The sequence below is a fragment of the Entelurus aequoreus genome, linkage group LG25 (genome assembly GCF_033978785.1).
Source record: "Entelurus aequoreus isolate RoL-2023_Sb linkage group LG25, RoL_Eaeq_v1.1, whole genome shotgun sequence".
NCBI classification, from domain to species: Eukaryota; Metazoa; Chordata; class Actinopteri; order Syngnathiformes; family Syngnathidae; genus Entelurus; species Entelurus aequoreus.
In genome coordinates, this window is record NC_084755.1 from 1,351,592 (window position 1) to 1,364,492 (window position 12,901).

At 41.2% G+C, this 12,901-nt stretch overlaps 2 protein-coding genes across 5 annotated transcripts in view; one reads left to right on the forward strand and one right to left on the reverse strand.

Moving 5' to 3' along the window:
* The window catches only part of LOC133642566 (centrosomal protein of 112 kDa-like), a 212,218-nt gene extending 199,911 nt beyond the window's left edge, over window positions 1-12,307 (forward strand). Inside the window, exons 20-21 of one of the 2 annotated variants that reach the window (XM_062036834.1) lie at window positions 1,458-1,640; window positions 12,223-12,307. In XM_062036834.1, the coding sequence (XP_061892818.1) occupies window positions 1,458-1,640; window positions 12,223-12,237 (198 nt within the window). In that variant the 3' untranslated portion in view covers window positions 12,238-12,307. Of the gene's footprint in view, window positions 1-1,457; window positions 4,731-12,222 lie in introns of those variants that run through there. The other variant, XM_062036833.1, reaches the window with a different exon arrangement.
* LOC133642565 (uncharacterized) overlaps window positions 5,665-12,901 on the reverse strand; it is a 194,471-nt gene continuing 187,234 nt past the window's right edge. Inside the window, exons 2-11 of one of the 3 annotated variants that reach the window (XM_062036832.1) lie at window positions 10,593-10,747; window positions 9,426-9,536; window positions 9,191-9,305; window positions 8,164-9,014; window positions 7,809-7,995; window positions 7,445-7,693; window positions 7,155-7,279; window positions 6,741-6,787; window positions 6,508-6,656; window positions 5,665-6,380 (exon numbers count right to left, since the gene is read on the reverse strand). In XM_062036832.1, the coding sequence (XP_061892816.1) occupies window positions 6,193-6,380; window positions 6,508-6,656; window positions 6,741-6,787; window positions 7,155-7,279; window positions 7,445-7,693; window positions 7,809-7,995; window positions 8,164-9,014; window positions 9,191-9,305; window positions 9,426-9,536; window positions 10,593-10,745 (2,175 nt within the window). In that variant the 5' untranslated portion in view covers window positions 10,746-10,747 and the 3' untranslated portion in view covers window positions 5,665-6,192. Of the gene's footprint in view, window positions 6,381-6,507; window positions 6,657-6,740; window positions 6,788-7,154; window positions 7,280-7,444; window positions 7,694-7,808; window positions 7,996-8,163; window positions 9,015-9,190; window positions 9,306-9,425; window positions 9,537-10,592; window positions 10,881-12,901 lie in introns of those variants that run through there. The other 2 variants (XM_062036831.1, XM_062036830.1) reach the window with 2 other exon arrangements.

Consider the following 12,901-nt stretch of genomic DNA (forward strand, 5'->3'; position numbering starts at 1 on the left):
CACTCACAAGTATAAAACTACTTTTTTAAAGTCATCATTTCTTATTTCAAGCATGAAATTAAAAAAAATCATGACTTTGACACAATTGTGTCTCATAATTAAAACAGATGACAGCCAAATGGACTTTGCTGTTTTATTTTCAATGAAACAATAGAAAATACATACTCATATAGTAGTACACTTGTTATTAGTGAGAATATACTTATTTTAAGTAGAGATGTCCGATAATAGTTTTTTTATTATCGGTATCCTTTTTTATTTTATTTATTTTTAAAAAAAAATTAAATCCACATAAAAAACACAAGATACACTTACAATTAGTGCACCAACCCAAAAAACCTCCCTCCCCCATTTACACTCATTCACACAAAAGGGTTGTTTCTTTCTGTTATTAATATTCTGCTTCCTACATTATATATCAATATATATCAATACAGTCTGCAAGGGATACAGTCCGTAAGCACACATGATTGTGTGTGCTGCTAGTCCACTAATATTACTAACCCTTAACAGTTAATTTTACTCATTTTCTTTAATTACTAGTTTCTATGTAACTGTTTTTATATTGTTGTACTTTCTTTTTTATTCAAGAAAATGTTTTTAATTTAGTTATCTTATTTATTTTTATTTTTTTTTAAAAAGGACCTTATCTTCACCATACCTGGTTGTCCAAATTAGGCATAATAATGTGTTAATTCCACGACTGTATATATCGGTTGATATCGGTATCGGTAATTAAAGAGTTGGACAATATCGGATATCGACAAAAAGCCAATCCCTAATTTTAAGGTATTTTTGGGTTCATTGAGGTTAGCTAATTTGACTTGTTTTGGAAAGTCTTGACAAGCCAAATTTTCTTGTTCTATTGGCAGATAACTTTGCTTAGTTCAAATAAAATACCCCTCATTTTTGTATTTTTTTATTCTTGTTTTTGAACACTGCCTTTTTGGGCTCTTCTCTACAGCAACTCTTTGTATCTGCTGATGTTAATAAACATATATTAGTGTGTAAGAATAGTTTTTTGCCCGAGTTGCATTGATAGTCTTCACCTAAGCCGGTTTTCCACACGCTGTCAGACGCCTAGCATGGGGGCATCGGTTATTCTCCATGGCCAGATGGCGAACCCCTGCAAGCTTCCATACACTGATACTCTTTTATATGGCGATTACAGAAAACAGAGGGGGACTGCTTGGAGGAGAGACCCATGACAGGTTTAGAGTGGGTCTGGCGAGGTGAGAGGGTGGGGAGGGGACCGCCACATGTAAACACGCCGCCTCGTGCCGTCGCCTGACAATGCCAAGAAACTTTTTGAGGGTGTTGCCGACCGACTGTACCGCGCCGGTCGCTCGGCGAGTCCGAGGCGAACCGGACGGACTGATGGACGGACGAGTTGTCATGACGACAAGGGTTTGCCGAGTGGCTGATGAAGTCTTTCTTTGCCCCGCTTGTCCAATCAGATGGCTGAGCAGCGCGCCAAGCACGAGCAGGAGAGGACGCGCCTTCAACAGCAGCATTGCGCCGAAAAGGAGCGCCTGGTCCAGGAGCGCCAGCGGGAGGCGGGCAGCCTGGAGAGCCAGGCCAGGGCCGCCCTGGAGCAGCACCACAAACACAGCCAGGAGTGGAGGAAGCGTGATGGCCAGGTAGGGGGTCTCTATCTCCAATCATCCCCTCTTTCTTTTCCTGGGGGTCTTAAAAGCACAGCGGGTCACTGGACACTTGGCGAATACGTGTCCAACATGGCGGCATGTTTACTTGAAGGGAATCGCCGTTAAAAACGGGAGTTTATTGAATCCTGGGGGAAAAAGTTACTTTTGATTCGATTCAGAATTACTTTGATCGCTAGCATTTTTTGATGGAGAAGTGGTAGACATTTCACTGCAACAAATGAAATCTAAGTAAGGTTAAATATGTCAAATAAGGGTGATATTTGTTTATTTTCTGTCTGATACGATCATTCTTCTCACTAAGCAGATTTTATGTTAGAGTGTTTTACTTGTTTTAAGTGTTTTGCTCCTAAATGATGTCAGTAAGATATTACAGCTTGTTGCTGAGATGTTATGACCTATATTGAGTAAAACATGCTTGAAACTAGAATATCAACACTCACAAGTATAAAACTACTTTTTTAAAGTAATAATTTCTTATGATGCCGAGCGCATATCATTATGTCAGATAATGGCACTAGCATTTAAGAATATTTGTCAACATATTGAGCAAAAAGGTCTAATTTTTTATTCTACCAAGAAAAGTGCGCTTGTTATTAGTGAGAATATACTTATTTTAAGCTATTTTTGGGTTCATTGAGGTTAGCTAATTTGACTTGTTTTGGAAAGTCTTAAAAAGCCGAATGTTCTTGTTCTATTGGCAGATAACTTTGCTTAGTTCAAATAAAATACCCCTCATTTTTGTATCGTTTTTTCTTGTTTTTGAACACTGACTTTTTGCAGTGTGGTAGCTGGGTGGAACACAAATGAACAAATTCAAAAGATGGTTAGACAAAAACAGACTATCTTTCAATCTCAGTAAGACTAAAATAATGCTATTTGGCAACAGTAGAAGAGAAAGTCAGACGGAATAGGACTTGAAAGTAGGGATGTCCGATAATGGCTTTTTGCCGATATTCCGATATTGTCCAACTCTTTAATTACTGATACCGATATCAACCGATACCGATATTGATATATGCAGTCGTGGAATTAACACATTATTATGCCTAATTTGGACAACCAGGTATGGTGAAGATAAGGTCCTTTTTTTTTTAAAATTAATAAAATAAAATAAGACAAAAAAATTAAAAACATTTTCTTGAATAAAAAAGAAAGTAAAACAATATAAAAACAGTTACATAGAAACTAGTAATTAATGAAAATTAGTCAAATTAAGTGTTAAAGGTTAGTACTATTAGTGGAACAGCAGCACGCACAATCATGTGTGCTTACGGACTGTATCCCTTGCAGACTGTATTGATATATATTGATATATAATGTAGGAAGCAGAATATTAATAACAGAAAGAAACAACCCTTTTGTGTGAATGAGTGTAAATGGGGGAGGGAGGTTTTTTGGGTTGGTGCACTAATTGTAAGTGTATCTTGTGTTTTTTATGTGGATTTAATTAAAAAAAAAAAAAAAAAAAAAAAAAAAAGATACCGATAATAAAAAAAACCGATACCGATAATTTCCGATATTACATTTTAAAGCATTTATCGGCCGATAATATCTACTTGAAAGAGTAAATGAAACCAAATTTCTAGGTATAATGTTTCATGATAAATTGAATTGTAAATCTCATGTAAAAAATATACAACATAACATAGCAAGAAATGTATAAATAATGAATAAAGCAAAACATGTTCGAGACCAAAAATCACGTCATATTCTCTACTGCTCGCTAGTGTTACATATCTGAGTTATTGTCTAGAAATATGGGGAAATAACTACAAAAGTACACTTCATTCACTGACTGTGTTACAAGAAAGATCAGTTATAATAATACATAATGTCGGATATAGAGAACATACAAACCCTTTATTTATTGAATCAAAAAAAATTCCACGACATAGTGAACTTGCAAACAGCTAAAATGATACACAAAGCAAACTATAATCTGCTACCCAAGAATGTACAACAATTCTTCTCAACAAAAGACAAATATAATCTTAGAGCAAAATGTAATTTCAAACATTTGTACGCACGTACAACACTTAAGACCTTCAGTATATCAGTATGTGGAATTACATTATAGAATGGATGAAGCAAAGCAATGAAACAATGTACTAATATGATCCACTTCAAGAAACTCTTCAAAGTGTTTACAAAGTACAAAGAAGAAGAACCATGATAAACATTCTCAATTTATTTCATTCATCCATTCATTTTCTAGATAATCTTACTCATCTCTCCATATGAAATATAACTTACTTCACCAATTATTATTTATTTATTTTTATTACTTATGGACCAGGGGTCACCAACCTTTTTGAAACCAAGAGCTACTTCTTGGGTAGTGATTAATGCGAAGGGCTACCAGTTTGATACACACTTAAAGGCCTACTGAAATGAAATTTTTTTATTTAAACGGGGATAGCAGATCTATTCTATGTGTCATACTTGATCATTTCGCGATATTGCCATATTTTTGCTGAAAGGATTTAGAATAGAAAAACGACGATAAAGATAGCAACTTTTGGTATCTGACAAAAAAAAGCCTTGCCCCTACTGGAAGTAGCGTGACGTGGACAATTGAACATATCCGCAAAGCTCCCTATTGTTTGCAATGATGGCCGCCAGATCTGAGAGCGATTCTGACCGAGATAGCGACGATTTCTCCATTAATTTTGAGCGAGGATGAAAGATTTGTGGATGAGTAAAGTGCAAGTGAAGGACTAGTGGGGAGTGGAAGCGATTCAGATAGGGAAGAAGCTGTGAGAGGGATAGAGCCATATCGCTTTGAACCCGACGCTGATGAAGACGGTCAGGAGGACGCTGCTGCTATTGATGCTGGAGGAGCACACGACATAGATCGCCTTGAGAATACAGAATGGTAATATGTTATTTATTTATAGACTAGTTTTAGTTTGTGGCCTAGTCTTGCACTGTTACTGTTAGTGTTACAACTTACACCCCAGGCCTATCTATACACTAAGTATCTATCATTGACACAATGTGTTACTGTTAGTGTTACAACTTACACCCCAGGCCTATCTATACACTAAGTATCTATCATTGACACAATGTCAAACCTAATTAATTACCCATTATTTCTATGGGCCACAGCTCCATATACCGGCAATACTAAAAATATGCATGCAGATTAATAAGATCCACAACAAGACAATGATAATATTAATTATTCCACATGTTTGCAGATTGCAGGTGTCAATAATATGAATTGATTTACAAATATTATGAACATTTCTATTTCCAGGTGTACATGTCAAAACTGTGTGAACATGGAGACAGTGGCTGAGTGTGTCTGCTGTAGTGAAATAGAGGCAGTGACCAGAACGATGGAGGAGGAGGGGGTGAAGACGTGCATCATAGACCACCATGGCTTTCCATCTGTGTGTCTGGATGAATGGGTGCTGCAGACAGCGTATAACGCCTACAAACAGCAATATGGCATGCTGCAGCAACAGCAAAATGAGTGAGGCACTAATAAGTTTAAATAATTCTTTATTCTATCAACCTTTGGAAGATAAGTCAGAATGAGCACTTTCTTATCTTATTCTTATTCTGTGAAATGTACTGTGCTACAATGCACATGACATTATATATCATAGAAGTATTACATAGATGGACCGTAGATGTCAACAATATTTACAATTTACTGCAACAGTAAATGACAAATGAATAGAATGCATGACAATGTCTTTTGAATCTCAGAGAACAGTGAGTCACTGTGTATCCATGTCCGGATAATAACAGCTGCCATCATTTGCTACTTGCAGGCGGAGACGACACACAGCCTATCGACAGTTTGTCCGCTTCTGCTGGGGATATCTGGGAAAGGACATAAGGGTGGTACTACCAGCTTGTGTAGTACATAAGATTAGGACAACATTCCCATCGATGGACTACACGGGGTTCCAAGACGTGCAGTGACTGCAACAGAATCTACATGGCCACTGTACTTAATCAATAAAATCAATCAATCAATCAATCAGTCAATCAATCAATGTTTATTTATATAGCACTAAATCACAAATGTCTCAAAGGGCCGCACAAGCCACAACGACATCCTCGGTACAGAGCCCACACACGGGCAAGGAAAACTCACCCCAGTAGGACGTCGATGTGAATGACTATGAGAAACCTTGGAGAGGACCGCATATGTGGGTAACCCCCCCCCTCTAGGGGAGACCGAAAGCAATGGATGTCGAGTGGGTCTAACATATTAGTGAGGGTCCAGTGGAGCCAGCAGGAGGCCACCCCGAGCGGAGACGGGTCAGCAGCGCAGATGTCCCCAACCGATGCACAGGCGAGCGGTATACCCCGGGTCCCAACTCTGGACAGCCAGCACTTTATCCATGGTCACCGGAATAACCCCTCCACGTGGGGGGGGGGCAGAGGAGAAAAGAAAAGAAACGGCAGATCAACTGGTCTAAAAAGGGGGTCTATTTAAAGGCTAGAGTATACAAATGAGTTTTAAGATGGGACTTAAATGCTTCTACTGAGGTAGCATCTCTAACTGTTACCGGGAGGGCATTTCACACTTACCGAAGCGACTCCTGTGCTTGGCGATGGCTTCCTCCTTGTCTGGCTTCTCCAGTTCATCGCAGAGGAAGGGAGGCACATCCACAGTGACGCTGAGTGGTGTTCTCTCGTCAGGGGTCTGTCTGCAGCCAGCAACAACCTCCCTGATCAAGTCATCTACGTAGCCTGCAAAATACAATTGTACATGTTCCTGCTCACAACATAATATACTCATGGAGAGTGAAACTTGACAGTATTATTATCATGATACAAAGTGTCAAGTGTTTACATGTTTTGTGTCCTCTACACTTACGGTATGTTGGCTCTGTCGCGATTTTCTTGACCACATGGCCCCCTGCTTTATACTTCGGGTAGCGTACTGCATAGCGCTCAGCACCCGCTTGTGTAGTGGCTATAGGGCGGCTCGAATTTTCGTTCCAGTGCAGCCCAGCAAGCAGGTTCCTAGGTGTGGTAACAGAATAATGTAATAATTAGTACTAAAGTATGGCACACACTAGTGACACTTAGATTAGTGTGGAAACATACCTGCACAGCATTCCGATGTATGAGAAGACATACATTTTCGGTGCGAACTGTATAAGATAAAAGACACTTTATTCAGTCATGCGTCCATACAATGTGTGTGTAAATTTATAAATTGTTTGTAAATTTGAATACAAATGTTTGTGTATTAAACTGTTAATAGTCAGCTATTAAAGCTTGATCTCCTGCAGTAATGAAGCTGTTTTGTTTTCAATGTTAACACCACGCCAGAATTGTTTGCAATCTTTCTCACCAAGATGCCAGCCACTATGTTGGACCTCCAACATTCTCTTGCTTACACTGACTGTATCAAGGCTTCATTTAGTATGCTCTAGTATTTTGCTCCCTGGCCACCAAAGTCCTAGTGGCAGGTGGTAACCACCGACACCACCTACAGGCGATCAGTCTAATTCTCACCTGTATGACAAGGCTATGGAACGCCTCCACCTTGGAAGTCTGGTGTTCACCCGACAGCATGGCGATATCTTTTAGCAGGGACTTGTTGTTGACCACCTCCTCCAGTTTCACTGCTGAGCGTGAACCTAAACATAAATTTAAAATAGAACAACGTTTCTACAAAAATGTTCCAGTCAACTTAAACTGGTTATTTACTTACAAGTTTATCTGAATTTTTTGACTTTCAAAAGATGTGCAGGAAAATACTGCTAGTCCCTCACTGCTTTCGGGCAACTTATTTGCCTACTCACTTTGTTTGAGCCATTTCTTTTGCCGTTGCAGTTGTCCATGAGTACAAATTGGGAAGAGGTCGCCATGGTCCTTGTGGATGTTCTGAATGTGTCGCTCCACAGACTTCCACTTGGCAACCAGAAGTTCCCCCTCTCCAGGCGGTGTAGACACTGCTGCCCAGTAGAGGTGGTTGATTATACTTTGCACCCAGGGCTTCAGGTCTTCACAGTCCTTATGCTTGGCGATGGCCTTCAGTTTCTTTCCGATGGCTACAAACAGAAAAAAACAGAAATTTGTGGATTAAATACAATATCGCATTCATCTGATCACTGATATGTACACACTACTTCACAACTTGTCATGCATACAAATAATCCAACTAACATTTTGCAACATGCCAGATGTCATAGCAGTGCCGTGTATTGGGCATGTTTTCACGAATCCATTTAGCGATCTGTCTGTGTCGGTCTGTCACCAGCACCCCGACATCCAGGTCCCAGCTGATCAGCAGTTCCACCATCCTCTTCAGTCCTTCCATCTCCATATGGTAGCTGCCAAGACATTCGTTGCTCTGAAATATATATAACAGAAAAGGAATGAGCAAAGAAAAAAATGAAAAAGGGGCTTAGTATACATTGAAATGGTTAATGTTATTAGACAAATTTACTAGGATAATTCTGGAAAATCCCTTATCTGCTTATTGTGTTACTAGTGTTTTAGTGAGATTATATGGTCGTACCTGTACAACCTGAAGGTCGAGAACCACATTGGCCACAAGCTCCATTGTGGTGTAGGTACCGAACTTGGCGCTGTGTCCCGGACTGTCTGCTCGCCCATCACCACCAAGGACGAGGGGTCGGCCTTCCACCTGCAGCATGGTGAGGTGCGTCCGTTGCTGTTCCTCCCACACCTTTTTGATGGCTGGCTGCAGGATGAGCTCCTGGTGGTTGAAAAATGTCCTCTTCACATACGTGACCACTCCGATGCTGTTCAGCACTTGCAACACCTTGCCAGAAGATGCCCCAGCGAAGAGGATGCCAGCAGACAGCAGGATGTTGCCCGCGGCATAAGGGCCAATGTTTGGCTGGCTGCTCCAACTACTCCTCTGGTCACATGATGCACATTGAAGAGTCATGGTCAGCTGTGTACCGTTCGAATCCCAAGAAGGGCTTATGTCCTGGCTGCCACAGACTGGACAGTGACACCACTTGACGAGACTCTGGAGGCACGACTCAAAGATGATGTACTTCGGTTCCTTGTGGCAGCCCTCTTCATGCATCTGGTGAGTACATGGGCGATCTGGCGACCCGTCAGATTGACACGGATCCGATGTCGTTGACTCACTCGGCACATAGCTGTCATCGGAAGAACCACCAACAAAAGGCGCAGTGGGACTTGATGCTGGTCCTTCATCAAACAATGCAGGAGGTGGTCGTAGCTTGGCTTGCATTCCAGACACACCTGGAGCTGCTATGTTAGTCTGCATCTCGGGGCTGTCAGATGGAGCTGCTACACTTGACAATGGGACTTCACTAACCCTGGCCGGCCGAGCTCTAACCCTCTCGAGGATATCTGGGGTCACCTGGTGTCCTAGCAATAAAATCAAGCACAAGTTGTTTTATATAATCTGTTAAAATTAAACTAGAATCACATAATAATTATTGTCTTTGAATCACCTAATTTATCTGTCTACTCTACTCTGCACAGGCAGCGTGCAATGTGTACTGTGATGTGCAGAATCATGTTCGTCACCGAAATAGACATACCCTTTGATCTATGATGTATTTTCCCTGTTTGGGTGCTCTTGCTACTGGTCATTGCTGTTGGTGCTGTCCCAATCGGTACCCAGTCCGTCTGGCATCCTTGTTCTCTTGTATTTCCCTGGAAATGGAGAAACAGCTACATGTAATATGGATACCTCATTTACATTAATTATGAATACTTTTGGATTGGGCTTGAACTGTAATCCATTTGAACATTGATTAGGAAAACAAATCGAACCTGATCTTGATCGCCCTCCTCATCAGGCAAATCTAGTGCCATTGCCATTGGTTCATCCACCGCATCCGCCACTGATGCCGTAGTCGTACTGTCCATGATCTGATCTATTGTCTGTAAATGTACAAATGTACAATACTTTATATTATTGTCTATTGTAATCTATTGACAGTATTGACACTATTGACAGTAATGTCAGTAAATGTACGATACTTTATACTGCAGAAGAACTTGACTAGAACTTGAAGCAATAATTATATGTAGACTATTTTATTGTTAATTTATTTCATTGTTCATGGAGTAGTCCAGTGGTTCTCAAATGGGGGTACGCATACCCTTGGGGATACTTGAAGGTATGCCAAGGGGTACGAGAGATTTTTTTTTAAATATTATAAAAATAGCAACAATTCAAAAATCCTTTATAAATATATTTATTGAATAATACTTCAACAAAATAAATGTTTAGAATTAAGTTCATGAATCCAGATGGATCTCTATTACAATCCCCAAAGAGGGCACTTTAAGTTGATGATTACTTCTATGTGTACAAAATATTATTTATAATTGAATCACTTGTTTATTTTTCAACAAGTTTTTAGTTATTTTTATATCTTTTTTTCCAAATAGTTCAAGAAAGACCACTACAAATTAGCAATATCTTGCACTGTTATACAATTTAATAAATCAGAAACTGATGACATAGTGCTGTATTTTTTTTCTTTTTTTCAACCAAAAATGCTTTGCTCTGATTAGGGGGTACTTGAATTAAAAAAATGTTCACAGGGGAAAATCACTGAAAAAAGGTTGAGAACCACTGGAGTAGTCTATGACTGTGTGTGTTAGTTTTGGTTGATTGATTGAGACTTTTATTAGTAGGTTGCACAGTGAAGTACATATTCCGTACAATTGACCACTAAATGGTACCACCCCAATAAGTTTTTCAACTTGTTTAAGTCGGGGTCCACTTAAATTGATTCATGATACAGATATATACTATCATATATATACTATCATCATAATACAGTCATCACACAAGATAATCACATTGAATTATTTACATTATTTACAATCCGGGGTGTGGAGGTGGGGGGGTTTCAACAATTGAGAACAAAGAAATGGATATTGGAACAGTGTAGTCTGACTATGAAAACTGGATATCAAGATTCTTACCCTCTTCCTTTCCCTTTTGGCAAATGCAGACCTCATGTGCCCAGTCTGTCCGCTTGTGGAGGGGGTCGGGTGCTCCGGACTTGTCCGTGGTCTATCGAAAATAGTTGGCTTCGCACCTTTCTTCAGCACGAGTCGACGAGTGCTGATTCCCATTTCTGCCATTCGCAAGGGACCCTCTTCGAAACATGATCTTTCGAAATGTTCGCTGCATAATACACTGTACTTCGTATGTGTCGTCCAATCCAACCGTGTTCGCTTGACTTCTTTGTTCCATAGTAAAGCTTGGCCGCCATCTTTTGGGAAAAGAAACAATGAAACACCGGTTGTGTTTTGGTTTGTGTTGCTACATCCAGCAGCAACACACCGCTTCCCTACAACTCTCTTTTTTGCAGTCTCCATTGTTAATTGAACAAATTTCCAAAAGATTCACCAACACAGATGTCCTGAATACTGTGGAAATTAGCGATTAAAACAGAGCTGTTTAAATTGGGAGGGACCTATTCCAAGATGACGCGTTCAACTGCCTTCGTCACGCGCATACGTCATCATACCGCGACGTTTCAGCCGGATATTTCCCGGGAAATTTTAAATGTCACTTTATAAGTTAACCCGGCCGTATTGGCATGTGTTGCAATGTTAAGATTTCATCATTGATATATAAACTATCAGACTGCGTGGTCGGTAGTAGTGGGTTTCAGTAGGCCTTTAATAATGAGTAATTAAGAGCCAATATGTTACTAATTTGCATGTTAATAAGCAACTAATTAATGGTGAATATGTTCCCCATACTAAAGTGTTACCATGTTACGACTACTTTAAGTAAGATGGCGGCGCTTGATAGCGGCAGCTTCTTGCAGGCGCTCTTGGAAGTGTAGACCGATTTGGCAAAAATTACCCGTCAATTCAGTCAATTTCATGGCTGGCTCACAGCGTGGTCACTCCGTGATCACTTACGACCGACATACGATTCTGGATGTGGAGAGATCGGGCCATTTTGGGCTGAAAGATGCGTGTACGGTGGACCTCCTCGCTAGCTTGGGAATTCTTCGCGAGCTACATCCCGCAGTGGCCTTTGAAGCAGCGGGGTCCACTACCAGCGGGGACCGTCAACGAAAGAGACGTAAGCGATGTGTTCGAAACCAAAAGCGGGGATGCCGGGCTAAAGGCTTTGTTGTTAGCGGGGCTAACAACAAAGCTAAAGGCTAATCCTCAAAGAAGCGCTAAAATGGAGTCCGTTAAGCTATCAATTCCTCAATATCAATTCCTAGATATGGTCGAAACTATTTAAAGTGCACTACGCATAATAAACGTAACATTATTAATATTGCTACTACGGATAATTTCAACAAAAACTCCACAAAACATCCCACTACTTATAATATGGGCTTTTTAAACATAAGATCATTATCCTCCAAAACGTTATTAGTTAATGAGGTCATTAGAGACAACAATCTTGACGTCGTTGGTCTAGCCGAGACCAACGACGTCCCACTGGGGTGAGTTTTACTTGCCCGTATGCGGGCTCTGTACCGAGGATGTCGTTGTGGCTTGTGCAGCCCTTTGAGACACTTGTGATTTAGGGCTATATAAATAAACATTGATTGATTGATTGATTGACTGCTTTTTGCAGATGATGTGGTCCTGATGGCTTCATCCGGCCAGGATCTTCAGCTCTCGCTGGATCGGTTCACAGCCGAGTGTGAAGCGACTGGGATGAGAATCAGCACCTCCAAGTCCGAATCCATGGTTCTCGCCCGGAAAAGGGTGGAGTGCCATCTCCGGGTTGGGGAGGAGACTCTGCCCCAAGTGGAGGAGTTCAAGTACCTAGGAGTCTTGTTCACGAGTGGGGGAAGAGTGGATCGTGAGATCGACAGGCGGATCGGTGCGGCGTCTTCAGTAATGCGGACGCTGTATCGATCCGTTGTGGTGAAGAAGGAGCTGAGCCGGAAGGCAAAGCTCTCAATTTACCGGTCGATCTACGTTCCCATCCTCACCTATGGTCATGAGCTTTGGGTTATGACCGAAAGGACGGCCGAAATGAGTTTCCTCCACCGGGTGGCGGGGCTCTCCCTTAGAGATAGGGTGAGAAGCTCTGCCATCCGGGGGGAGCTCAGAGTAAAGCCGCTGCTCCTCCACATGGAGAGGAGCCAGATGAGGTGGTTCGGGCATCTGGTCAGGATGCCACCCGAACGCCTCCCTAGGGAGGTGTTTAGGGCACGTCCAACCGGTAGGAGGCCACGGGGAAGACACCAGGACACGTTGGGAAGACTATGTCTCCCGGCTGGCCTGGGAACGCCTTGGGATCCCCC